Consider the following 27808-nt stretch of genomic DNA (forward strand, 5'->3'; position numbering starts at 1 on the left):
CCGTCTGTGCTCCTCTCCTCACCAAAGCGTCTCTTTTTTTGCTGCCACTGGCTGCTCATCATATCCAGAGTTTACTTTGGCAAATAGAGCAAATGCATGGTGATTGAATTGGCAGGGATGACACTCAAGGTGAAAGTGTTGCCTAATTTCTCTTAAATCAGTTTGCTTCCTCTCAGTGCTGTGTGATGCAGCCAGCTGTTCTCTTCTGAGCTGTAACCCAGCAGGTGGTGCTGTTTCATTCACCCATACACACTCAGAATGATTTAGTGTCCCAAATCTCCAGTCCAGCCAGCATTGAGGATGATCTTGCTGGATCTAGATGTCTGCCACAGAGCTCAAAGTGACCTTCAGTCATCAGACAGACAGCAGTGAGACGGAGCATAGGGACCTCAGACTCATCATTGTGTTTTCAGGATCTTTTAATATCTGAAGTGCTCTCCGGTGGAGGCTCAAGCAAGGTCACAGTTTTGGAAGGGCAGCAGACAGTGTGACATTGAGGGAGTGATGGAAAATACACTGGCTTTTGGATAGAGCTGGAGTGAGCATCGAGTGAAGGAGTCAGCACAGTGAGTCTCTATAAGGGGCTTCATTCACAAGATGTTCCCTTTATAGCTGAGTCATACAAAGCTCAATTGACCCTGACATGATCCATTTAGGCTGCAAAGGCTTAGCGATATCACATATTCAATGCATTTAGCCCATGCTGTCAGTCTGTTAATGCTATTCTGCGTGGTTTTCTATTCATGTTTTACTCTGGCTTTTTGTGTGATGTCACCTTTTAAACCGTTTGTCTCATATTGAATGTACTCTGAGTGCAGTGACTAGTCCTCAGTGTAGCAGTACCGCCGTCTAAGGCTGCAGTTATGAATTCCTGTTTTTTTTTCTGCAAGACTTTCTGTCAGTCTTTGGGTCTCTGTGGACTGCAGAGCTAAATGACAAATTGTTCCTTCAAACATCTTTTTATGAACAACAGACTGCTTGGCAAACCTTTGAAGTACCACGGCCCACATCCATCCTGCAATAATCACAAAGCATTTGTGATTCGCAGCATTTCCATTGTGCTTGCTCGTTGCTTCACTATTGTCTTTTATCTCACTCAACCCCTTTGTTCATCCGTTCTTTCAAAAAAAGGTTACGTTAATTTGGATGTTTGAAGACCAGAATTGTTGCTGTTTATCTCTGGACTGAAACCATCTCACATCAGGCTTATGTCCTCATACAATGTCATCGTCTATAGAGAGAATGGAACAGCTCACAACAAACAAAAATGAATAGCAGTGCAAATAGAGAGGACTGTGAGAATGCCCACACTACATTCCCTAAGGCAGACATTGCCAAACCCAGTGGAAAAAATACAATTGTCTGCAATGTTAAACTTTCCCAAAATGGAAAAAGAACTTCCTTGGTCCATTATCACATCTCTGCAGAGTTTGGTGAAAATCTGCCATATAGATTTTGCATTATCCTGCTGAAAGAGGAACAAACAGCACCAAAAATACCATTAACTTCATGAGAAAATTAAGTACAGGGCACTCGGTGAGTGTCTCACGACGAATTATGATGTCATCAGATTGGGATCAATTCCCCAATCTAAGTCATCTAGTAGGTTGATAGATGATATTCAGTTGAAGTAAATATTGAAATCTTTATAAAACATTTACAGCAACACAAAACCCCAACACAAAGCTGCCCTAAAGTGAAAGAACGCTCAAAAGAACTTTATGTTTTTAAAAAATGAACAAGTACGTATAAGGTAGCTGAAAAAAAAAAAAATCTAAACCCTTTTGGAGTAGGCAGTAAACTGTGAACAACCTGAATAATAGAAATGAATAAAAATATATTGATTAAAGAAAACTTAAAAAACATAAATTGCTAAAAGTTCCCTAAACTTTAAAGCGAACTGAATAAAAAAATAAAATTGCATGTACAAATGATCAATACCTCCTACTGCACTATAATACAGAGAAAATAACCACATGTAACTAAGTGATACATTATTTTTCTCTTTTAACCAAGTTAAATTTGAGGGTTAAGCACAGAAGGGAATGTCTGAACTGTCCCGGCTACCTCAGGTGTAATCATAGTAGCAGAGTCAGAGTTGAGGACTTCACCTACCAGTTAATGATCTCATGGTAACCTCTATCAAACCCATTCATCTCCTCCCCCCACTTTCTCCCCAATATCTGCCAAGAGGTCATCGAATCTCTTCGGTGATTACTTAGCCTGATCAATATTTTCCATCATTTGCTCCTGCTTGACCTCCTCTCCGATTTTTGGATCAATCACCAACACTCAGCAGGGTATTTCATTTCCATGCATGTACGTTGGTGGATCAATGTCACAGATACTTTTTGCATTCAGCATTTGAATTCCTGGTCATCGCTAGTAGAGCTTTGTGTTTCTGTTGCTGTTGTTCCTAAAAGAGAACGTGTCCCAACGTGTTTGTTTCAGTATGATCTGAGTACGAGCTCAGAGAAGGATTCCAAATGGCCGGACATAAAAGCAAGGAGTAAAAGTCTTTAACACAAGATAACGCGTGATTTAACCAAGCTGTTGTGTTGGGATAGTTGTTTTTCCTGTTAGTTCTGTGTGGACATTTTTCTGTTCGATCATCAGTTAGGCAGTAAGTCACAGTGGCCACCTGATACAACCTGTTTGTCTACAATACGGGTAGGAATCTTGTCAAATTGATGAGAGCCTACCTCAACCCCCTCTACCCCTGCATGAGTCACTCAAATCCAAGGTCTGCTCTCTTCATTTCCACCTGGGTCACTGGCCATTTGAGTCATCTCTCACACACACACACACACACACACACACACACACACACACACACACACACACACACACACACACACACACAAATCAATTGTGGCTGTCACCTGCTTGCAAACACTGACAAGGACAGTGTTTCACACAACCACCTACACACATAAAAGCACAGATGCACTTTCGGAATTGTTGACAGTGAAGCTCAGTGAGGCTGCAGGACGGATTAAGAGTGACAAAAAGAGATTTGTGACGGTGGTTGATGTAGCATGTCCTAGAGCCTCCTCTGCTCTGGCCACCGCTCATTCCCCTCTATGTAACTGCTAACTTTGCACCTAATATCTCTGACAACTGTTTACAATGCTTTGCCTTCTCTCTCCTCCCTCCTCTTAGAAGAAGAACTCGCCCACCCACCCTCCCTCCCTTGCTGCTAGCTCGCACCAGCATGGCTGATGATCGACAACCAGAGGACGGTGCCCCCCAGTGGGATCCATCAGGAGGGCAGGAACCCACTGGCACCCACGGAGCCAATGGCTACTCCTCTTCTGCTTACAGGACCTGCCAGACGGGTGGAACTCACATGGCCACAACCTCCTACTCTGCCAGGGAGAACGGATTCAATGGAGAGCTGAGTGGCGCTCACGCTGTAACTGCAGGTCAGATGTATTTCTGTAATTGTTTTGTTTTGCCTGTCATCACATTGGCTGTATTAGGAACAAAATACAGTTGGAAAACAAGCCTCTATGACTTTTGTCAGTGATACGCTGTGTGACTTGTTAGTATGTGAGTCCCTAATGTGTTTTACTGCGTATGTACTATGTAGGTTCTGTCTATTCCTGCGTGTGGGTTTGCAGTACTCCAAGTCCTCACCAGAGTCACAGACTGTTATTAACCCTGCTATAATTAAACATTTCAAATTTGTTTCCCAACCCCTCAACCATTACACCGCTCCCCCCACCGCCACCCCGAAGATAAGAACAGTAATGTAGCAATGGTGTAACCATGACAACAGCTCCCCTACAATTTATTTGCCTGGGCTTTTGTCCCTTTCTTTTGTAGCTTTTGCAGAGACAGTCTATGCCATTTTGCGTGCACTGACAAGAGCCAAATTAGCTTTTCATCTACCTTCTATGAGGAAACTGCTGAGGTCAACATACTGAAAGATACAATTTGCACAGGTGTTTTCGTACGTTGAATGGCAGTTATTATATTTCCAATAATTTCACTGACTTGTAGGATCGAAAGCTTGAAACACTTCAAAAGAAAGCTTCAGGAAAGAGAATAAAAAAATCCTTCCCTGGATATTTGCAGGTGGCTGATGTTTTCGTTGATGTTCATCTGTTAGCAAGATTACATGGAAACGATGGGAACAATTTTCTTATAACTTGATGGAAGGGTGTAGTATGGACCAAGGAAGACCCTATTACATTTTGGGGCAATAAATCATATTGCCACATGGTAGCAACAGGGAATTCATTTTTTTACGCTTGGATATAACCCTTGTAATGGGTTAACCAGATCCCTCTCAAATTTGGTCAAAAAAGCTGTCAGAACTGTGTGTTTGTTAAACAGTGTTACTGTGGAAGGGCCGGCCAATTTGATTTTTCAACAAAGAACTCAAACTCTAAATGGACTCCAATTTTTTCCCCCCAAATTTCATTCATTTGATGAGAGTCTTTCCTGAAGACATCTTCAAGTTGAATTTAAGTCATAGTGCCACCCAATGGTTCCAGGGGGTAAACATGATTCAACACTACTTCCATCCATCCATCGTCATCTTCCGCTTATTCCTACACATTAAGGGTCGCGGGGGGCTGGAGCCTATCCCAGCGTCAACGGGCGAGAGGCAGGGTTCACCCTGGACAGGTCGCCAGTCCATCGCAGGGCCAACATAGAGAGACGAACAACCATTCACACTCACATTCATACCTACGGTCAATTTAGAGTATTCAATCAGCCTAGTCCCCAATTGCATGTTTTTGGACTGTGGGAGGAAGCTGGAGTACCAGAGAGAACCCACGCAGACACGGGGAGAACATGCAAACTCCACACAGAAAGATCCCGTGCCCGAGCCAGGACTCGAACCCGGAACCTTCTTGCTGTGAGGCCACAGTGCTGACCACTGCACCACCGTGCAGCCTCAACACTACTTGATTTACATAAAATTCCATTGTAGGGTCTACATAGGATGCACAGTGGTACTGTTGCTGCAGCCGTTTCTCTGATTTTAGAACCTACAAACATACTTTCTCTTTGGATTTGGTAACAAGTAAAAAGTTAATATGAAGCAGACAGACAGTATTTCACAAAGCAGTGATGTGCAGTTGTCAGGTATCCCTTTATCGATTGATATTTGACTATTGATTATTTAGACCCGTAAAGATTGGAAAGTAAGGCCCGGGTTTAAAAATACAGGGCCAAAGTCCCACTGATTATGCAGCTGTTGGAATGACGTGAACCAATAATGTGAGTTGGAACTCCTGACTACATCTCAGCAAATACATCATGTGTCTACAGATGCTCTGAAAACTATTTCTTCCTCCGTCATATTTCCTCGTCAAAGTGAAGACACCTCTGTTTAGCTGTCTTTGAAATGACCAACAAATATGTTTCTCCAGAAGTTAACATGATGAAAACTGTAACTGTTATCGATGCAGCAGGGCGTACAGCACAGACCCTAATGAATGAAAGTTTCCTGGCACATTGACACAAACTCCTCCCCTTTTCCTGATTCGACTGCGATAACAATAGTGATCGTTTTTTTTCTCATCATCAGCACGATAATGACATATTCTCCCAACAGCTGTGTAATCAAAGCTGTGCTTGTCTGCATGCATTAACATTGCTCTTGAGGAGAGCAGCAAATCAGTGAAGAGGGAATGTGTGACAGACGGCAGCTTTTCACCGCAGGAACTTGCCAGGTGGAGCAAACAGGAAAAGCCACTCATTGGCTCTTTTAGCCGTTTCCATTGTGATGCAAAGTCACGAGTTTATGTAATAATTTAGCAATAGCTTTGGTATTCCAGGCACTGAAACAACGTAATGGAACACAAAGATGAAAAGCAGCCTTCTCAGTTGTTTGATGTTGTTTATCTGCACTCTGAGTTTAAGCTGCCCTCAAAGGTGTCGCTAAATGATGACATCACCTCGGGTTTACAGTACAGACCGATCCCCATCCTCACTGTAGTGTCTACTTGGGAGAAGGTACTTATTGTTTTTTTCCCCTGAAACTGTCCCTGTAAGGGGCTGCTGCTGGCACTCACTGAACCTTCTGGCCCAGTGAAAAGCTCTTCAGAAAAAAACAAGAACCATTGAAGCACGAAATTGCCCCCTTGACTTTCCTCTGAGACAAAGTTGGAAAAGCCAGTGTGCCATGTCCAAGGAGGTCAAGAGCAAAAACTGAACAGGGGCACCCAGTAAGCAACGAAAGTGATTTAATAGAAAGAGTTCAAAGCAGTGTTCAGTTCAGTTCGCTATAGACATGTCCATGTTGCACTGACTGATGTTTCTGTGTGTGTGTGTGTGTGTGTGTGTGTGTGTGTGTGTGTGTGTGTGTGTGTGTGTGTGTTTGAGTGAGCAGGCATAAGTATCTGAGCATCGTGTCAGCCAGCCCTCCAGCTCATCAGCCTCAGTCGGCATGTCTGGCTGGAGCTGAGTGGAGATTTGACCAATTTACTCAGATAAAGCTCTGCCTACTATGTAAACACAGACAGACAGGGACATCACACAATGATAGGGATTCTAGACAGTTCAAAAATCATTTTCATTGCCATTACTTCAGGATAAATTGTAAATGTGATGCATGTATGTGTTTTTAACTGAACAGAAAATTGTGTGTCCTAATAGTAGTGCATTACATAACAATTATCATTTTGTGCGGTTTGTTCAACATGGTTTATCCATATACATGTGGTGATAAAAATGTTTGAAAAAGTTGAAATGTTACTGAAAATGAAGAGCTACCCATCCATCCATTTTCTATACCACTAATCCCTTAAGGGTCGCGGGGCTGGAGTCTATCCCAGCTGACACTGAGCGAGAGGCGGGGTTCACCCTGGATGGGTCACCAGTCCGTTGCAGGACCGTCAGGAGCAATTAGACGCTCAGTATTTTGCTCAAGGATGCTTCAACCCGGTCACTGGGTCGAAAAAAAAGACATCAGGCATCAAGTGACTGAAAATGTACTATGTATGCTGGTTATTACATTAACAGACCCAAATTTCATCTGTCTCATCTGCTATTTACTGGAGGCTACAGACATAAAGGCTCAAACAGCCTCAGCATGTTGCTGGCATTTTAGATTATATTGGAACCAAAATCAGTGGCCCACCAGTCTGTTACCAAGGTAACCAGTTTCTTACACATTTTGGGTGCTGCCTGATATCAAACCAAACGGCACTGCTGCTCTTTCTGTGCCCTCTCAGCCCTGCTGTGTGTGCGTGTGTGTGTGTGCGTGTGTGTGCGCACGTGTGTGTGTGCGTGCATGTGTGGCGGTAAGGCTGTGTGTTGCGTTGTCTCTGAGCTTCCACACGAAGTCTCAGCTCAGAGACGGAGCTTTCTCAGCTGCATCCTGCCTGTCAGACAGGTAATAAATGCTTTTCATTCATTGGGGGAGTATGATTGTGTTTTGGACTCTTATTAATTCATGTAAGATGCACAGATGTGATGCAGCCAGTCTGTCTCACAGCTAATTGTACGTGTGATTAAGTGTCTTGTCAGTGCTGATGAAAGGCAGGCTGATATTTCATTTGACATCATTCTGTCAGATAAATGCTGAGACGGCCAGACCAGGCTCCTTTTCATCACCACCAGCTATCTTTGGGAATGTGACAGGTCATTTTTTACAGTTTGGTTGCTTTGTGAGTGTGCATGTGGATCTTTTTACGTGACTAAACATCTATGATGTCTGACTGAATCCATGTCTTCCACGTCCTCATCCCCTACAAAAATGTGTTAAACGCATGTCTGGAACTGCGTTTTGTTTTTTGTTTTTTTATTTAATTAATTGATTTATTTATTTTCTGAAATGAACACCACTTTTATGTCTTGTCTTGTTTTGTTTTTTTAAAGGCTGTTTTAAGCTTTAATTCATTTGTTGCAAGTCCAAAGCTGACATTACGCTATGAACAAACTACACCACAGACACAGCATCACTCCAAGTAGCTTCACACTTTTTTGTTTTTGGTGTGATGACGTGACTTGGTCCATTGTCTGCTTTAGCCTCTTAATAGCAACTGCTATTGTTAAGACATCAAAAGGTTCAAAAATCACAGGAGTGGTATTTACTGATAAATTTTAAGCTGAAGAGCAGAAAATTAGAATATCTTAGGCTTGTGTTAACCACATCATTTGGATAAAATCCCATTCGAAATACCGCTTGACTTTTAGGGAACTGGATGTTCAACAATGCTAACTTCTCATAAAAGATCAAATAACTATGTCAGGATCAGCACCCGGTGCTGATATCTCCTCCCAACCACCACAATATGTTGGACATGGATCTTTGCCATTTTTCTTTGGATTAAAATAATGAATAAATGCAAAATTAAATGTGAGTATAGCATAGTAATTTTAAACAATTTTGATGTTTTTAAAAAGAGCGTTTTATGCAACACCAGGAGCATGTAACCATTAGCACTCTCATAGGGCATCCCTTGAGGTTTTGTCGTGTTTGGTTAAGCGCAGCCATTGAATGTATTCTTCCAGTCCTGAAAGAAGCATTTTGTCTGTAAAGCGTGAATACTTGGTACATGTTTGCAAATAGGCAATGGCTGCTTTGAGTTGGTGAGTGGGCTGTGTTAAGTGTTCCCGGAAGCGTGTGTGCGTGCGTGTGTGTGTGTGTGTGTTTTCAGTGAGGTGTGTGTGTGTGTGTGTGTGTGTGTGTGTGTGTGTGTGTGTGTGTGTGTAATTGCAGGGGTATATGCCTTGTTAATGTGTGGGTGATGCTGGATTGAAAAAAGGTCCTGAAAAAGCTGCAGTATGACACCGGCACCAAGCGCCACAAAACCACTGTTACCATGCAAATGACTGCTGGCTCCATTTGCAGACAGCCATGTTCAAATGAAAATTGATAAGCAACCCCCTTTGTGTCTTTTTTCTATATCAATATATATGAATTGTTATTATAAATGTATGATTACAGTTGGTCTCCTCATTTAGCATAAGCTGGCCACCAGCGTCGAAATGTTGTCACTTATGACTATTGTCATGAAGATTATAAATGAAATTTTCGATTCATTTTTGTGAAAGCCTGAACTCAGTAGCGAGTCTTATAAAGGGAAGGTAAGGTGAAATTGCATTTGAGGAATCACATTTCATCCTCCTGCTTGAAAAGATAAAAAGAGGAAGGGGAATTGTAAAAGACGTCTGGAGTCTGGTCACTGCAGACAGTCAAACAGCAGCAGATATTTACAAGCGTCAAACAGCCCACTAAATCTTACACCACCCAAACTGGCTGACAGATTAGTGCCAGACACCAATTATGTAAACATCCAGCTAATATAAATGAGATGATAATGCTGTACTAAAAAGACGGCCGTGGTTAATATCTGCAAACACTCACAGGGCTGTTCAGATCAAGTTTTAAAGGACTGAACTGTGTTTCTGCCTCGAACACGATTCACTGTATTCCGTGTTCAGCTCCAAATGTTGGAGAACAGCAGCATCCCTGGTTTTCTTCAAAAGTTTCCCCTTTCCCTCCATTTCCATGACTGACTCGGTCAAAAACTTTTGACAGCTGATGTGATCACATCAGATATACTGGGGGTAGTTTTGTAAGAGTCTGAATAACGATCGGCTGTAGGTCATAATACATGAACGCCTTTACGAATCATTTCTACCGCGTTCAATCAGAATATTCAGAACAACCAGTAAAAGCACACAAACATTACACACAACGAAAACAAGAGTCAATTCACTTTAAAAGCTCAGTATCATTTTTCTGAATCCAATATTTTCCGACCTCTTGCACCGCACACGTCCTTAATGCCTCGGCTGTGATAAAATAGTGAGAAATTGAACCCATTTCAATAAATTAGATGTCCTCTCATCTCTAGTCCAGGTGGAATTTTCTGTCTGCAGGGATGTTGGGTTTCCATGGCGACACTTCACCAGCAGCCCAGTATCACTGCATTTATGACTGCCACCCACTGGTCTATACCAAATAGTGTTTGTAATGTCTTTAGCACTTCTGATAAAATGTATACACCTTTATGTCATGGCTAGAAGATTCCCTTCCCTTGCCAAAAAGGTGTGGCACCATTCAAAGATGGAAGAGGGAAGTCCAGCTCGTAGGGTCTAGTTAGAATGGATGGTCTTTTACATATTAGGGTTAAGATTTCTATTTCATTGTGCTTTGTGGTCATCCATCCCTTCGCCTGTCTGGACGTTGTCTGTTCACACGTCCCATTCTCGTGAGCACATGTCTTAGTGATGCCTCGAGGGTCTTTCTTCAAATTTAGTACAAATGTTCACTTGAAAGAAAAGATGAACCGATTCAGATTTTGTTGTTCAAAAGACAAGGTCTCTGGAACCTCACCAAACATGTTTTTAGCCTTGAGAAGGGGATTTTTCAAAAACGATTTGACAGAATGCCTTCAAGTTTGGCACAAACGTTCACTTAGACTCCAGATTGAATATAATTTTGGTGGTCGAAGGTTGAGGTCATTATCTCCGTAACATCTCGCTACACTCCTAGTCGTATTCCTTCTTGCATGAAAGGATGAACTGATGACATTTTATAATTTTTAACATTTTCTAAACATGACCAGAGAATAGTTATGGTTTTTATGACCTCGATGTATGCTAGAAAGCTGTAGTTTTTTTTATACACATATATATATATAGTTGTTGCTGTTTTAAATTCATGAATAAATTAGCTAATAACAGGTTTTTTTATTTAAAATTCTCACAATTTCTTGGGAATCTGTTTGACAATTGAGGCATATCATGAAAACTGAGCATCAAACCGTCTTCAAGGAAGAAGATGTATTTCACAGCTTGACCCTTGGAGGTACAACCTTAGTGTCCTGCTACATGCAACAGCTGTTGTATTTGGTGTTTTTCTCCAACCATTCTTCTGATTGAAGCCAATTTTCCACTCTGACACCCCCCCCCCCCCCCACCACCACCACCACCACCACTACCCCTCACCCATATATTTCCTTCATGTCTTCATCGCAATTGACCTTCTGTGTTCAGAGCAAGTGTCGGCGCGGATCGTACAGGAAGTCACGGCAGAGGCAGTGGCGGTGCTTAAGGGGGAACAGGAGACTCAACGGCTCCCATCAGGTTGGTGACGCACACATACACACACACACACACACACACACACACACACACACACACACACACACACACACACGCTGGAGCACTTCATGCTATTCAAGTTTTATTGCTTTAATTCAACAGACCAGTATAAATAAAAGACGGTGATTTGAAATGTATCTGACATGTTGGATGCGTGCCTGATATAACGGTATCCTTCTCTTCTTTCTCTCTTGTAGTTGAAGACACCACTAATTTGCCTCCCTCACCTCCTCCCTCGCCTGCTGCAGAGCACTTTGGTCCTCTTGAACAAGGTAGGCCAACAAAGTGTATACAAGAGCAAGTCTCCATTTTGGATTAGAGTGCTGTTCCTCCTATCTCACGACTCTAGCCTCTGGAGTCTGGTCACTGCCAACACTTTAGGGTGCTGAGGTTATTTTGGGGTTGCTCTTTAATCCCCCCTCTCGGCACCTGTCCCACTTCCAGGGTACAAACTAACCATTGGTACCGCTTCAGGAATTATACAGTACCAATGTTGTTAAAAGCAGGAACATTTTCCACATTTCTCAAACAAGGATTTCTCCTGAAGTGCTGCTCCCTCGTTGTCATTTTACATCTGTAACCGGTACAATTTGTAGTTTTTATCGGCATCACCATTTTAATCTCTAAAAGGAAGAACCACACTACCACCATGTCACAACAAAAGTACTCCTTGTTCATCATTACTCCATTTCCCTTTCTAACCGTCATACCTCGCTGTCTTCCCCACATACTGACAGTCAATGAAACACTCCAACTTCACGTTATTTGTCCAATCATAGTGTGTTTTTGTCCACTCTGTTTTTTGTGTTATGTTCGGACATTTGTGCTGAGCTGTGCAAACATGACTTGCAGACAAAGCTACTCTCACATAAGACTCTGTAAGGAAGGCTTCAGTCAAAAAGTTACCATTAGCTGGAAAGCTAGTTAACGTAGCCAGCTATCCAGGCTCAGCTAAGCATGTAGTGTGTCAGTGTGTGTTTCAGTGTATTGGTGTGTGTGTGTGTGTGTGTGTGTGTGTGTGTGTGTGTGTGTTAGCCAGACGTCTAATATTTTGAATGTGGCGCGTTACAGAGACTGAAAATTGTTTTCAAATGAAGATATATGGTAGAATGTTAACTGCTGTTGCTGTGCTGTTAGCATATATTTCATGCTCTCTTTCTGCTCAGTGTGTAGAGACTGGAATTTATTTTAGGAGTCTAATGTGATGCAGTACGGTTTTGGGATTAAGGATGGATATCATAGGGCTTTTTTTGCGTGTGACAAGATGGCAGCTCTTCTGTGTTCTTGACCAGATGTTGAGGTAAAGAGAATAAACGTTTGGAGGTTGGTCATCTCTGGGCCATAGGAGTGCTGAGTTATGCAGATTTTCTTCTCAAATTTCTTTTAAAGTGAAGATTAGTTGGGGTCTGGCACTGTTTGTGTATTTAGTGGGTTAGCGAAGGACTCCTACTTTTACCTATTAATGTCACTACCATCAGATCTACTGTTGTTCTTGGTGAAATCACTATTGATGTCACTTTTTCTGTTGTGTACCTCTTATGAAGCTGAAATCGTTCATATTTTAAACCGCATTTTTTCCCCCTAACTATGCAATTGAATCATTTTGTTTGTCCCAGAGTATGACTCACAAAGCTTGGTCACTTTTGAGTTGTTGTCTCCTTGTCAGTGTCTTGTGTGTGTTGTGTTTCTCTTGCTTTCAATCAAACTTTGTCTCTCTCTCTTGAAATCCCCTTTCCAATGACTCTGTTTTCTTTGACGAATTTCAATTTAAAGGTCATTTATTTTCTCCTCCGTTTCTCTCCCTCTTCACTACAGACAATGTCCATTTTAATCAGTCACTTAAGGGCGTATGTGAAGAAGAACACGCTGATCATGTAAATTTATAGAACCATAGCTGTTCTCAGTTGATTCATTTGAGTATGAAATGCCACCTCTTAACTGTTAACTCCTATTAAACAAATATTTTTACATTGGCCCCACTATTACAAGACATACGGTATATTGTTGGGATATGACCACTGTCTCCTGCAAACTAAATTATTGAGTGGGATAGTTATCAATTACATGACTTCAGTGGAATGTTCTGTTCATGGGGCTCTATTCACTCGCATGATGTGAACAGCAATACATAACAGCAAAGAGCTAATTAGAATGCATAAAAACATAAGAAAAACCTAAGACAGAATGCACAGTACGCCGCCTTCACATAAATCTTAAGTACCTATGAGAAAATACTAAATATAACATTTAAAGGATGAGCTGGGTGTTGTTGTGCAAACTGAGTAAGCAGACTGAAATGTAAAGTTTTGACTTCCATCTTGATACGCAGCTGTATGACAGCTGACAGGAAGAGATGGCGATGATTTTTTTTGAGAAAGTTAATATTTATTTTACCAGTACACGATTTTAACAGATGCCGTCGGTCCAAAATTGGACCAAAAATGCATATCACAGTTTAAGTGACCAACCAGATGATAAAGAGTAGAAAACATCAATGTTAGGCCAAATTAAGTTTAAGATGGACATCTCTTTGGTGTGTTCCCTTATTAGTTTTTTCTTCCCTTTATTCATTTCCCCCCTCTTCATCTTCACTCTCTTTTAGTCTGTGTGTCCAGATTTCCCTGCAGTTCTTCTCCTTGTGTCTGTCTTGTTTGTAGATGTAGGGGATAAGGAGGAGGCAGGCCCTCTCCGCCGCTTCCAAAATTCTCGGGAGAGGTGCAAGTTCCTCGCCCCCTCCATCTCAGTTTCCGTGCCCGAGGACGACCCCTACCACTCCGACGAGGAGTACTATGAGCACCCCTTGTTCAGCCCAGAGTGGACGCACTCGGGCTCTCGCCCCACTGGGCAGGCTGTGGCCTTTAGACAGATTGAAGGTGAACCACGCATGGTTCCTCTTTGCCATTTCCCCCATCCATCTCCTCTCTTTCTTTCTCTCCTTCCTCTTTTTAACATCAATTTACTCTCCTTCTTCTGTGATTTGACCTTTTCCCATCATCCCTCCCCCCTTCCGGTCCTTCCGTCTCTCCGTCCGTCAGTTCGTCTCTTTGTCTTGGTGTGTGTTTGTGTGTTCTTGTGATGTTCATTCGCTCAAAATCTGAGTAATTTCAGATTTGTTTAAAAGTCATAATTATTTTTTGTCATTTATTTCACCAAAGCCATTGCTAGCTGTGGTTGCCATGCTGTTCAACACATAGTAGGGATGTCAGTGCTTCATGGTCAGTCGTGCAGTGGACACGATTCTCATCAGTAGCATCACACAAGGTTTAGAGCTGGGACACAACTTTAGATCCAGATACTGTAGACTTTTTCAGTGACACTGCACAACCTCCATGCAGGAATATATTTTTTCTATAACAATTTTTTAAAATCAGATTTGTGTTTTATTAGTTCCCCAGAAGTACCCCTTACCCCTGCAATCATGCTGTACAATCTGCTGCTAAACTCTCTACTCGCACTCTAAACTGCCATTAGGCAGTGTGGACATGGGGAGACTTTTAGCCTCATTCTCTTGCAATCACACACCTTCATAGAACTTTCTGGATAAAACACTTTGCAGGCTCTTGTCGCCTGTCTTTAATTTAATTAGATCATTAATTTGATATTCCTGGACTTGACTTGAGTGCCTCAGAGTCCTCTTTTCTTGAGAGTAAGCAATGTCAGGAGTACTCTGAGTTGAAATGTTTCTGCACAGGCATAATGTAAGGAAATGTTTTCACTTGTACCTCAATTTCTTTTAAAGGAATGCTTCTTTGGAAATAATCTTATTTGCCATTGGCCCCTGAGCCAGGGGATAAGGTAGATGTCATCCTGTCCTCTGAGCAAGCAGTAGAGAGTTGAGACCTACAGAGACCAACTGACTGCTGGTTAGCTTAGCACAATGAATGATAATGAGTGGAAAAGTTGCGTGGCTCCATCAAAAGTCATCAAATACATTTTTGTCCAAAATGGCCTTTAGGTACATTAATATCACCAGTGTTGTTTGTAATATTCACTAAGAAAGAATTAAAAATTGCGAGTGCAATTTCAGAAATGGATTCATAGCATACATTCCTGACGGATTGCAGTGATGGGAGTTGCACTTAAAAACTCTAAAGACTAAATCTTTTATCATGACTAGTCCAGCAATGGCGACTGCTAATCATGGCCAAAGATTACATCTGGACAAACCAACAATCTGAACCTTTCAACTAGATTGTACAGAGGAGTTACAACAGGATTTGGCAGCTGAGTGGGCAAGATTAAGATATGATAACACTTCCCAAACACTGCCATTCATTGTGCAAAGCTAACTAGTGGACAGCTGCTCTCAGCCTCCAAATCATGCACAGAGGCTAGAATGACATCTACCGTCTTATCTGGCTCTGGAGAAGATGGCCACTAAAATGATTTATTCATTTGAATAAGTTGGTTTGGTCTTTTAGCAACCTGGGTTGTAGGCATGGTGTGTGAAAGAGAAAGAGAGAGGTGGGAAAGGTTATATTTTTCCCAAAGATTCTTGATTAGACAATCACTTTTTCTAGGGGAAAAGATATTGGGAATTAAGAAAAATATATACACATGCCATGAATCAATATATTCTGCATATGCCATGTAAGCTAAGCACCAAAAGCAGGAAAGAAAGCATACGAACAGAAAGAAAGCACATGCAATACACGGTGCCTATGTGTAATGTACTTGTATGTGTGAACACTCTAGATAACTTCTTCCTAGAGCTAAAAGTGTCCCATCATAACTTATGTTTTCACATTACCCAAGTCTGTGTTGCCTGTAGTCTTAATGTTTCCCCCTCTCACCCTGTTTTTGAGAAGAAGAGACCATCGAGGCTCTTACAGCTGAATTCGAGGAGGAGGTGGAAGAGGAGGAGGAGGAGGAGGAGGAGGAGGAGAGTGCAGAGGCTACAGAATCCGAGGCTGCTCTTGATGAGCAGCAATGGAGCGGGGAAGAGCCCGAGCTGGACAGCCCCCAAGCTGAGCCTTTAGAGCAGGCAGAGGCCATAGACAAGGCCCAGAATCTAACTCTTGGGCCGGCCGAGGCAGCTAGTGCTGCTGCAGACAGCTCTCTGGACAGAGAGGAGGAGGAAGCAGAGGGTGAGGAGAGCCCTGAGACAGGTGTGTCCTGCCCTCTGCTCTCCCTGCCTGCATGTTACTGCATTGTCCACTGTATAAGAACGCCAGATGTGTCTAAAGGAATCCATAAACATAAGCATTTTTTGGGTGGAATGGCCAATCATTCTCCCTGTGCTCTGCTGTGGCTGCAAGGCAACACAGGCTTGTTGGTGAAAGAATCACATTCTTAACCTGGTTTTATTGTATATTACCTTTGCGCTTGTATTTTCTTTTCTTGCTGTGTTTTTTTATGGCCGGCTGGTTTGTTTTGGTATGATGAGTGAAGTGTTGCTCAATGTGACAGTGCTTTTTAGCTCCGGCTATATGCTTACAGGTGTCTCATTATGTTTACACATGGCTTGGTGATGGTATGCCACTGCATTGCTAGCATTAAATCATACTTAGTAAACATGGATCAATCATAATATTCATTCTTTTGTGTAAAGAACTGGCAGGGGATTTCATGTTGGCTCTCTCATGTTCAGGGTGTTGTAGTTGTTCTCAGAAACATGTTTCATCCTTATAATTTTCACAGCAAAATGCCAGTTTCAGCTTTGTTTTTGTTACTTTAGCTGGTATTTCTTTGTCATTCAGGAGCAATCTTCTTCTTGTATGTGCTAATTGTATTTTTAATGATACATGGAGGTCATTATCAATACCGAAAGGCATTTGATGTGAACAAAATTTGAACATTTATAAATTTTAACCCTTCCAAAATATCATAACATTTCATTTTATTGACAAAGAATGACAGAAATGCCATTCTTTTTATCTGCTGATAGGAGTTGCATGGATATCCATCCCATCAATGATTGTTTATTTCCCATAAATTAGTACCACAGTTGCCTCATGCCGCTTCCGTCACATGCCATGCCATATTCTCATCCATCTGTGACTTGGTGGACCCCATAAATCTTGCCGTTCTTCAGTGATGGCCGGATCATTGTGCTGTAAGTTTCTGATGAAAGCTTTGCCTGATTTCTGCTTCCCCAGTCTCTGGCTAAAATTGTATCTCACTCGCAGCATGCTAAAGCATTACTTGTACTATGGTGTTCAAAACAGCCAACTTACAGATGTGCTTTCAGCTGTGAAGATGGACTCAGACAAGCAGGGGAGCGAGAAAAGTGGTTCCATGAGCCCAGACAGCATTGGATCAGAGAAACGCCCGGAGGAATTTTTTGAGCCCCAGATCCAGGGGTTCTTTGCGGGTGAACGAGTTGTACCAGAAAGTCCTACCATGGATATGCCCTCCTTTATACCTCCCAGTGTTCAAAACCAAGCCAAAGAATCCGCCAGGCCGCTTACCCTTCAGCCTGCATATGGTGAGCCGATCACAGTATCGGAGAAGCAGCCATCAGTGGAGGTGGTAGAGTTCAGCAGCATTGGTGCCCCCTCTGATTTCTCCTCGATGGGAGTCCAAGTTGAAGGAGCAGACGCAACAAGAGATAGATCTGCCATGTCTGCATATTTTGAAACATCAGCTACTAAGGTTGATGATCCTTCCCAGAAGGGTGAAGGTTATTATGAACTGAGCAGAGCTGGTGAAGAGAAGAATACTGTTGATTCCCAGGCTCTGGAGATCAGCTTCAGTGCACAAGCTGAAGCCCAGGACAGTCCAGAAACCATAAAGAGTACAGCTGAAGACACCAGAGTTATGTCAATTCCCGACAGGAGTAATGAATGCAGGCTTTCCCCAGGCAAACTGGCCTTAGAGCAAAGGAGCTACTCACTCAACATCACTATTGGAGCATTGGATCAAAGTGGCCAAAGCAAGATGAGAAACTTTTCCCCACTGGCCACAGATATCATGTCATACACAAGTGGAAGTCTAGACGAGTCAGCAGATTATCTCCCAGTCACTACTCCCTCAGTGGAAAAGCCTCCATCCTTCCCTCCTCTGATCCTGGAGACTGCAGCTTCTGTCACTTCAGATTCTTCATCTCCTCCAAGGACAACTGAACCAGTATCAAAACCCAGCCCTGAACCAGAGTCACCAGAATCACCCCAGCCCGGTAAAAATGGTACAGTTATGGCACAAGACTTGCCTGAAATGCTGGACCTCGCTGGTACCCGTTCCAGACTGGCCTCAGAAAACACTGACCCAGAAATCACCCGTAGAAAGTCAGTTCAAGCTGATTTTGCCTTCTCTGAAGACCCACTGGCTGGCTTTGTTTCAGGGGAACAGAGTCCTGGGATCAGGAAGAGTGACAGCCAGCTGGAAGAGATGGGCTATTGTGTGTTCAGTGAATATTCAGGGCCAATGCCATCCCCTGCAGATGTATTCAGCCCAACAGACACTTCTGGACAGGTCTTTACTCCCTCTGTTCTGGAGGAGAAAGTGGCTGAGCAAGCAAGGAAATTAGCAGTAAGAGATACATCTATGGAGGACACGAGCCAGCTATCGGGAGCTGCTGATGTCAAAGAAGAAAAAGATAAGAAGCAGGCAGAGAGAAAGGATTCTTCTGACGAAAAAGGCAAAGAAGCTGTACACGATCAGCCAACTACATCTGTAACTGAGCGAACGAAACCACCTGTGGAATCCTTTGTGACACCAACTGTCACTGTGACTTTGGAAGAAGGTGGAAGGTCAGGGTCTGAGACAGAGCGCCAAGCCAGTGGCGAAGGCTCAGCATCTGAAACTGAAATTGCTGATTATGAGAGACAGATACGCAAATTGGAGATGGAGGACAGGCCTCTCAGTTTGGAGGAAGAACGAGAATTGCAGGAGCTTCGGGAGAAGGTGAAACTGGTCCACCAGGAGGCCTATGAGGAGGTGGATGCTGAAGATGTCTACCAGCTGACAGGGGTTGCTAAAGACCGTATTGCCAGGCCTGTCAAAACTTCCCCCACCTCTTCAGTGGAGAGCAATATTGATGATGATAAGCTCCTGTCCCCAGTCTTGTCACCTTCCAAACTTAAACAAAGAGAACTTTATGGTTCCCCAAAAAGAGTAGCTTCACCAGTGTTAGGAGTAAACAAAGAAGAGAAAGAGGAGACAGAAAGAAAACTTAAGGAACAGCAAGAAAAAGAAGAAGCGGAGAAGAGAATCAAAGAAGAGAAGGAGGAGGCAGAGAAGAAAATAAAGGAAGAGGCAGAAAAGAAACAGAAGGAAATCAAAGAAAGGGAAGAGAGGGAAAGGAGAGAGAAAGAAGAGGCAGAGAGGTTATTGAGGGAAGAAAAAGAAAAGGAGCAGGAGATGAAAGAGAAGAGAGAGAAAGAGGAGAGGGAGAGGAAAGAAAGGGAAGAGAAAGAAAGGAAAGAGAAAGAGGAGAGGGAGAGAAGAGAAAAAGAAGAGAGAGAGAAACTTGAGCGAGAGGAGAGAGAAAGGAAAGAAAAAGAGTTAAGAGAGAAAGAAGAGAAGGAGAAGTTAGAAAAGGAACTAAAAGAGAAAGAGGAGAGAGAGAAACTGGCTGAGATGGACAAAAAGGTCACAGACCAGCCAGAGGGAAAAGACGTGATGAAACCTGCTGAGAAAGAAACTAAACAACCTGTAGAAGAAGGGATGAAGGAGGTTGAAATTGAAACAGGGGGAGGAGCCGGAGCAGCGGGGTTGAAAGACATCTCAGAGACTCGTGCTGCCATCGAGTCTGTGGTGACAGTTGAAGATGATTTTATCACTGTGGTCCAGACCATTGATGAAGCAGAAGAACCAGGACACAGTGTTCGTTTCTCCGCTCCACCTGAGGGGGAAGCTCTGTGTGTCACTGCCCAAAAAGAAGACGACGATGAGGAGGAAGAGTCTGTGGAGTTGGCCAAGGAAGCAGACGTAGAAGAGGTTTGTGATATTCCTGAGACCCCCGCATCTCCGGAGAGGGAAGGTCAAACAGTGGAAACAGAGGGTCCAACAGAAAGTTATGACAGAGATGAGACCACAATGGACGACTCCATCCTGGACAGCTCCTGGGTGGACACGCAAGGTGAGATGGCTTTCATGGGTTGTACCATTCTGCAATACATGGATAATCAACGAATTAAATATAATCATGTTTGTCATGTTTGGACACACTGCAGATGATGATAAGAGCATGGTTACAGAGCAGATCGAACCTTTGCCTAAGATGCCTAGCCCAATGAAAAGGCCCTCTATGGTCCAGGGTAAGCAGACAAATGAGAAGAAGACGGATAAACAGGAAAAGCCAGTCAAACCCAAGACCAAAGGAGGGCGCGTTAAAGGAAGAATCTCCACCCCTGAACGCAAACCTGTCCGTAAAGAACCGGTCTACATCCCCAGAGAGGAGGTCAAGAAGAAAAAAGGTTCCCATGATTTTGTTTACCTACTTGTTTCTTCTCCTGCATTCACAGTTAAAGCAGTCGGGTATTTTTTGCTTGGGCTAAGTGCATATTTTGTCATCTCATTAAGCACGTTCTGTCTTTTTCCTGTCTGTTAGCATTGTGTAGACATGTCACTGCTTATGTCAATGACCCTGTTCCCTCTAATAATGTAGCTGTGATAAAGAAGACAGAGCTTACCAAAAAAATGGAGGCTCAAACTCAATCCCCATCCAAGAGGAGTGCGTTGAAACCAGCTGTCCGCCAGACCCGGTCTTTTCAGCACCATTCCTGTCCCAGAAGGAGACACACAGGTGACACATTGTCTTTTTCTGTCACGCAACTGGTGATTTCAGCTGCCGATCCGCCAGCACTCCAGTTTCCACAGCAGCACATATCCACCATCTTTCATTTGGTATTGCGGTCACTCAGGTGATGTTCCTCTGGAAGGATTGAGTCAAGAGCAAAATGATTCTTCAGTCTGACTGGTGGGGAGTTTTTTCACAGTTACACAATCATCCTGGTATGTTGTGGAAATGACCTCAAGAATCCTGGAGTCGAACTGCTCTTGACTCAACCCGTTTACGTACTTATTTTTTTTCATGTTATGTCTTTGTATATGATTTCAATAAAATCTAACTGTTATATTTGCTTTATTTTGTCTTTTTTTTTGTTCATTCATTTTGTCTCCACAATCTTTATTTGTGTTTCTCATACAAGTTATTGCCTCTTTTCGGTTTTGAAATATTTTATGTACTGTCGTGTTGTCTGCGGTGGTGTCTGTTACACATTGTGCCAACCCTTTATATTGTTGTCTGAAACATCCAGGTTGTCTGAATATTCGGTCAAGCATTTTTCCAACCAAAAAAATCCTGAGAAGGATACACCCTCAGAATAACATTTCTCAAAGGTTCTTTCATCCTCCCCCTTCAGGTACATGAGTGTAAACTGACTGTGTGTTCCAGTTTTACTGACGCTGAGTCTGTCTCTCTCAGAGGCGCTGCCAGACAGTCACCAGCCTCTCAGTGTTGCCAGACGGTCTCACGACAGAGCATCGGTGAGTATGCCCCACTAGCCAGACAAGAGTATGACCCCTGGCACTAATACCGCGCAGAGTGAGGCTTTACAAGCAAACAGCAAGATAAGATAAGATAAACCTTTATTCTTCCCTCGGTGGGGAAATTGGCAGTTGAAAGTTGAAAGTGAATTTTCAGAAATCTTGAATTTTATCTGTTGTCGCTCACACCCATTTGGTGTCTCTTCAGTATGACATTACACAAGTAAAGTCGGAGCAGTTGTCTAACCTCTACCTCTAGCAATTATTGCAAATCTGTAACCAATGAAACACAACATAAATTTGGTTGGATATTCATCACGACAATAAATTCCATTCCCATTTCATTGTCCGCCGGACTGGGTCACAAGGTAAGTTGAGCACGGTAAACCAGACTTCTTATCCGCAGGAATGCCCTCCCTCTTGAAGGACCCTTTGGCGCTCCTTGGTCAGATTAGACTAACAATCCCATCAGCATAATTTGGGTCTACCCCAAGTTCTAATACCAGTTGTGCCTGGAACGCCTTCAACAGGAGAGGCTGAGGAAGCATCCTAATCATATGACCAAACCAGCTCAGGTCTGGACTCTTCAGGCAAATCTCATCCAACCCTAGCAACAGTGAGGAACTGTCCTCTGCCCGGGAAATGGATAAGAATTCCCAGAGTCGTCCAGTTCTGCTTCCTTCTCAGAGGGCAAGCAGGTCAGTGTCCTTTCACCTCAAGTGAGGGTCAGAATCTGTCCTCCACTGGGCCAAAACCTGCTTCCCCTTTCTGAGACAGTTTGCCAGAACTTGTTTGGCGCCACCTGAAAGTCCTTACTCATGGCCTCCCCAAACTCCTCCCACACCCAGGTTTTTGTTTCAGCAATCACTGAAGCTGCCAACCTTCTCCGCCTTTGCATTTTGGAAAGTGATTGCTATCGTTGCCAAGTTTAGTGGATTTGTGCACAAGACATATTCATTTAGCGCTACTGAGTGGGTGTAACCTCACCCCGTGACATTTCTCAGGTGGCTGTGGTCGTGACTCCGTTTTACTCCTCCGCTGTAATGATGACAGTTGGTGTGTGTAAAACAACACAGTGTGTGCATATCTTAAATGTCATGTCATCACAGTATACTGTAATTGTATTCTGGCTTATTGAGTGCAAATTGTATTCCACTTTGATTTGAACATGTTATTAAGAGTTTTGAATACATTTCTGGATGTATTGTGCAATGTTGAAGTCATAATTTCTGTGTGAGCATGCTTAACAATATTTCGCATTTAGATGTTGCAGACATTTAGTTGTCATGATGACATGTTTATGACAAATGTCCATGAATTATAAGCTGGATTTATTAGATCTGATGTCAACACCTTATTTTTCATTCCACAAACTAGACATCAGATCTTTTGTTTTGATAATGCATGTGGAAGCATTATTACATTCAGCTTGTGTCCTTTGTTTGGTGCTGTGTGTCTCACCCACCGGGCCTCATCGTTGTGCCATTTCAGTGCCATGCTCATCGTTGTCCACTAACAAAGATCCCCACCTCCATATCCAGTGTGGCTTCCTCATTAGATAGACCTCGTCCATCTTCGGCATCTGTGTTACCGAGGTTCAAAGACAAGGTAGGTGGATAGAAGTGCCGCAGGATGTGGAGAATTTACTGTGAAATTTTACCCATTTAAGTCTGTTGTTGCAGTCTTCATGCAAAATTAGCAAAAAACAACAATAAAAAACAAAAACCACAGGGAAAACAAATCAACAGTTAATAGGTACCTAACTGGCTGAAGGTTCTGCTATGGGTCTCTAATGTGTGTGTGTGTGTGTGTGTGTGTGTGTGTGTGTGTGTGTGTGTGTGTGTGTGTGTGTGTGTGTGTCAACAGGACGGTAGAACATGGAGCCCGGACAAGGCTTCTTCCCTCCCTCGGCATGCCTCCATTCTGAGTCGCCGTGGATACCATGACCACGAGGAGAGTTCCACCTCCATCACCAGTTCTGGTTCAACAGCTCCCCGCAGACCCACATGTAATCTAATTGATTAATTGATAAAGTATCTGCTTTTAACTAGCATCTGGGAGGTGTGTCTAAAACCACTATTGGGCTAAATCAGACTTCGACAGGCCAAAGCAACATTGATGCAATCAATGCAAACACAGATGCTGTTTAAATGTTAATTATAAGTCTGCAGTCTTCCCTTATCCTCAGTGTCCTGGATACCTTACCCTTCTTTCCTCCTTATTACATTATTTTCCTCTTCTTTCTTTTTTTCTTGTAGCGTTTCATTCAGAGATGAGGGCGGAGCACAGGACAGGGCGAGCCCCCAGCATGACAGGTAACAGGGATTCTCCACACCTCTGCTCTTTAAAAAAAAAAAAACACACACACACACACAATACACTACCATGCAGTTACTAGTTGCTATTATTCTAAATTTCAGATTTTATAAGAAAGCCCCCTCCTGAACTCCAGTCTCTACCTTCTCTTCCTCCCCATCAGTTACAGAGACAGTACGTTCCCGTTCAGCTCGCAGTGGCCACTCAACCCCCCGCACCCCCGGCTCCACAGCCATCACCCCAGGGACTCCTCCCAGCTACTCTTCATCCTCAAGGACCCCTGGAACCCCACGCTCCCTCAGCTTGATCGACAGGAAGGTGGCTGTGGTCCGCACCCCACCCAAGTCACCTGCAACCACGCCCAAGCAGCTCCGCATCATCAACCAGCCACTGCCTGACTTCAAGAACATCAAATCCAAGATCGGCTCCATAGAAAATATCAAGTACCAGCCTAAAGGAGGACAGGTGACACCCATCTCCCAGTTTTCCTCTTCCTTCCCTTCTAGCTCTGTTCTGACTAATTGCTTGTTTTGGATTAGTTTTAATGTGATTTTTTTTTTTTTTAACAATCCTAGAGATAGACGTCCCTCCATTTATGTAAAATACAACATAAAAATCACATTAGCTTTCCCCATTGCACAAAGTGGGGGGAAAGAGATGGCAATAGAGAGATGGGGGGCAGATTTAGACAGGCAACAACAAATAATAACATGAACACCATAAGCAATATCCGTATCATCAAAAACCAATGTAGTAACTGCATATGCAGAACTTCTTATCTGCTGAAAACGATACTAAGAGTTCAACAATCATTTTACAAATTGCAGCTAAACATGTGTTGTTGTTTTTTTCTACTAACCTCTTCTGTCTTTTGTTTCTACTTTGATATGTTTTTCTCCCATGGTCCCTTTACTCCACACTGAGTCGACACCTGTAGTACTTTAGTGTTTTACCCACCTGTCAGTCTTTATATTCAATATCTCTGCTCCCTCACTGGTGTGATAGAGGGATAAGTTAACATTTAAGTTTATTAGGAAAGTGTGTGACGGACTACATTCATTAAACTTTAATAAAACAAACACTTGCGATATATAGAAAAAAAATGCATTTAACACCAATATTAAAACTATCAACATAGAAAATCTGTCGCAGATTCAGGCACTGGGTTTGTGTTGTATTAAAAATGACAGCATAGTATCTATAGTGAAACTTGAAACTTAATTCTTTACAAATCAACGTTGAATCAACTGATAACCTTGACAAACAAAACTGCTCTGTCATTGGTTGTAGTTTCTTGTCACTTTCATCTCATGTTTTCTCCATGTTTGACTCCCATTTGTGCTGCCGTACGAAGCGAGTGAGCTCCCACGATTGTTTTGTTCATTACATGCTGTTGTTTTTATTTTACTGTAACATCCATTACTTTCTCTTTGACAAAGGGCCATAAGACAGCATTGTTTGTTCATGGCCTTGTCTTTTAACCATTTCCATGTCAGAATCGAGAGCAGGACGTGTCGCTTTAGTTATTCCCCTGGCTCAGCTAACAGAAATCTGCATTTCAAATAATGTTTTGTGCGGCTGTACAGAATCTGCATTAGTGTTTGGGAGTGTACAGCCTACGGTTTGACAAATATCTTGTTATAGCATGAATCCCAGGCAGAGAGTCAGTGCTGCGGCAGAAAGGATTGTGATGAAAACAGCAGTCTGTCTGTACCCATCAGCTCTTACAAGTCTCCGCTGATGACCTGATTAGTAGCTTTAGCTTTTGGTTGACATCTCTGTAACTGGCCTTGTGTCTGCGCTGCTCTGTGCAGCCAGCCACAAAATAGAGAGGGATCATCCTCCCAATTTCTGCCAGTCATTTGCGGAAGAAAAAGCCTAGATGGTTTATGTGCATCTGTGTGCGAATATGCGTTGGTGGGTCACAACCAGCGACAGTGCTTTATCAGGAATGACAGCGCTGTTTGGAACAGGCCAATGTCTGTTGGACTGGAAGTGTCTGGAGGTTAAAAGAGCAGGCTTTTGCAGTGGGAATCTTTGGGATTGATTTGGGTTAATTAAGCGATTGTTGTCGGGGTCATGCAGCTGAACTGGGCGTTTGTGAAAATTGTCCAGGCAGAATATCTGCCGCATCAACATTTTCCAACAAGGCAACCGTATCGGTCATGAACTTGCGGTTGTTCATGTTCCAACTTTACGAATGTTATCAGATGGATCAAACTCTGACGGTGAAACCAGTCATTTGTTGTGGGTTGTGCGGCGCTCAAAACCATACATCCACGGTTTTACAGCTGCCACTGCAACTGTTCAAATCGATTCTGATTCCGACAGTGTAACTGAAAAATGAAACATAATTTTGGATCAATAGGCAATTGATACATCAGGCTACATTTGATGAACTATTTTAGGTGCAGTTCCAAAAGAATCGCATGACAGTACTACTCTCCCCTCCTGAGCCTCAGTCGACCCAAGCGCTTCCTGTAGTGAGCCTCTCCCAGCCTGTAGCAGGCCTTCACTGACCTGTCTGATCACTGCCATCATAGAAGTACAAGGACCAAAATAAGTCAGCAGAGGACAAACACAGGCCATCTTGGATCTGGAAGTCTGTGCTGCGCCTCATCTCCTTTACTCTGTGTCTGTCGGCGGCACACAGCATGACCTGGACCAAAGACCTGCTGGTACACCTCAGCGCCATTAATTATCTAACCTTCACTTTTATCGAGTGTGCCGCTGAACAAATTGAAGACCTTTAACAGCGTTTAATTTTAACGAATTACTGTGTTCAGAATTAGCGAGCACCCCGGTAAATTTACATTTTAATGAAGGCTTAATATAGTCAAAGTTAAAATATATATTGCCAATGAATTGAAGTATTCATGACACCCTTTTCAGTCATTACACGATGAAATAAAAATTGACATATTAAAGTCTAACTGAATTGCTTTTTTTTTGTAATATCTGCTGCGGCATATAAAAAAAGCTCCTGTGTTTTCCTTTGAGTAAAACATCTCAAACCAATAAAAAGAAATTAATACACAGGATATTTGGGTTACATTTGAAGTCAGATGGAGAGTTTATTTCCATACAGGCAATCAAATCACTTCCTCTTAATACATTTGTATCATACAATCACTATTTGTGTAGTTGTGTTTTGGCTCTGACTGTAAAACACATGCAAATGATGGTTTCAGACCTTCTCATTAACTCAGCTGATCTAAAAAAAATGCGCAATTTTCAATATTTTTACTTTTAATTTAAAGTTGGCTCAGTTGATTACATAACATGACAATGTCCCACTGGCTGCTCATTATCTCCTGTAACACACACACACACACACACACACACACACACACACACACACACACAAACAACTCATTTTACACTTACAAAAGACAGCATCATATGTTTTCATTAATCACATTGTTCTTTAATTAATTTGTTGTTCCCAAGCTTTCATCCCCATCATAAACTTTCTCTGTATTTCTCCATAGAATCATATTTTAAACAAGAAGCTGGCTTTCCATCACATAGAATCAAAATGCACCTCCAAGGATAATCTGAAGCCGTCTCCCCATGGAGGCAATGTATGTACTCTTCCATCTTTACCCTCTTCCTCCTCCTCCTCCTCCTCCTCCCCCCGTTGTGATCCTTCTTGAGAGGAGATGGATGAGGATAAGTTTGAGTCTCCCCAAAAATAAATAGCTTGATTAAATATAGTCATACCCCACTCTTGTCCCACCACACTTGGTGCCTTACAGTTGTCTTGATCTCCCCCGTGGTTTAAAGGAAATTTGTCTCTTCTATCATATTATCATGAGTCTCAGAGCAACTGTTCTGATAGTTCCTGATGTTAACCACCTTGTTGCTGACTGAAGTGTCATAAACCTTCAGAGTGGCCTCAGATGAGCTGGAATGATTCAGACAAGTGTTGGGTGTCGACGGTGTATGTCACTACTGGGACCATCCAACAACTGCGGAATGAAAA

General features: G+C 42.7%; 1 protein-coding gene across 5 annotated transcripts in view; it reads left to right on the forward strand.

The window, feature by feature from the left end:
• The window catches only part of map2 (microtubule-associated protein 2), an 80127-nt gene that overhangs the window by 44490 nt on the left and 7829 nt on the right, over window positions 1-27808 (forward strand). Inside the window, exons 5-19 of one of the 5 annotated variants that reach the window (XM_086219918.1) lie at window positions 3163-3425; window positions 10969-11058; window positions 11274-11348; window positions 13734-13949; window positions 15885-16184; window positions 17267-20098; window positions 20193-20435; window positions 20627-20764; window positions 21446-21507; window positions 22999-23115; window positions 23374-23515; window positions 23766-23822; window positions 23987-24288; window positions 26367-26501; window positions 27315-27407. In XM_086219918.1, the coding sequence (XP_086076044.1) occupies window positions 3215-3425; window positions 10969-11058; window positions 11274-11348; window positions 13734-13949; window positions 15885-16184; window positions 17267-20098; window positions 20193-20435; window positions 20627-20764; window positions 21446-21507; window positions 22999-23115; window positions 23374-23515; window positions 23766-23822; window positions 23987-24288; window positions 26367-26501; window positions 27315-27407 (5013 nt within the window). In that variant the 5' untranslated portion in view covers window positions 3163-3214. Of the gene's footprint in view, window positions 1-3162; window positions 3426-10968; window positions 11059-11273; window positions 11349-13733; window positions 13950-15884; window positions 16185-17021; window positions 17132-17266; window positions 20099-20192; window positions 20436-20626; window positions 20765-21445; window positions 21508-22998; window positions 23116-23373; window positions 23516-23765; window positions 23823-23986; window positions 24289-26366; window positions 26502-27314; window positions 27408-27808 lie in introns of those variants that run through there. The other 4 variants (XM_086219919.1, XM_086219921.1, XM_086219920.1 and 1 more) reach the window with 4 other exon arrangements.

The sequence above is a fragment of the Aulostomus chinensis genome, chromosome 12 (genome assembly GCF_037954235.1).
Source record: "Aulostomus chinensis isolate RoL2024-O1b breed Wild chromosome 12, RoL_Achi_v1.0, whole genome shotgun sequence".
NCBI lineage: Eukaryota > Metazoa > Chordata > Actinopteri > Syngnathiformes > Aulostomidae > Aulostomus > Aulostomus chinensis.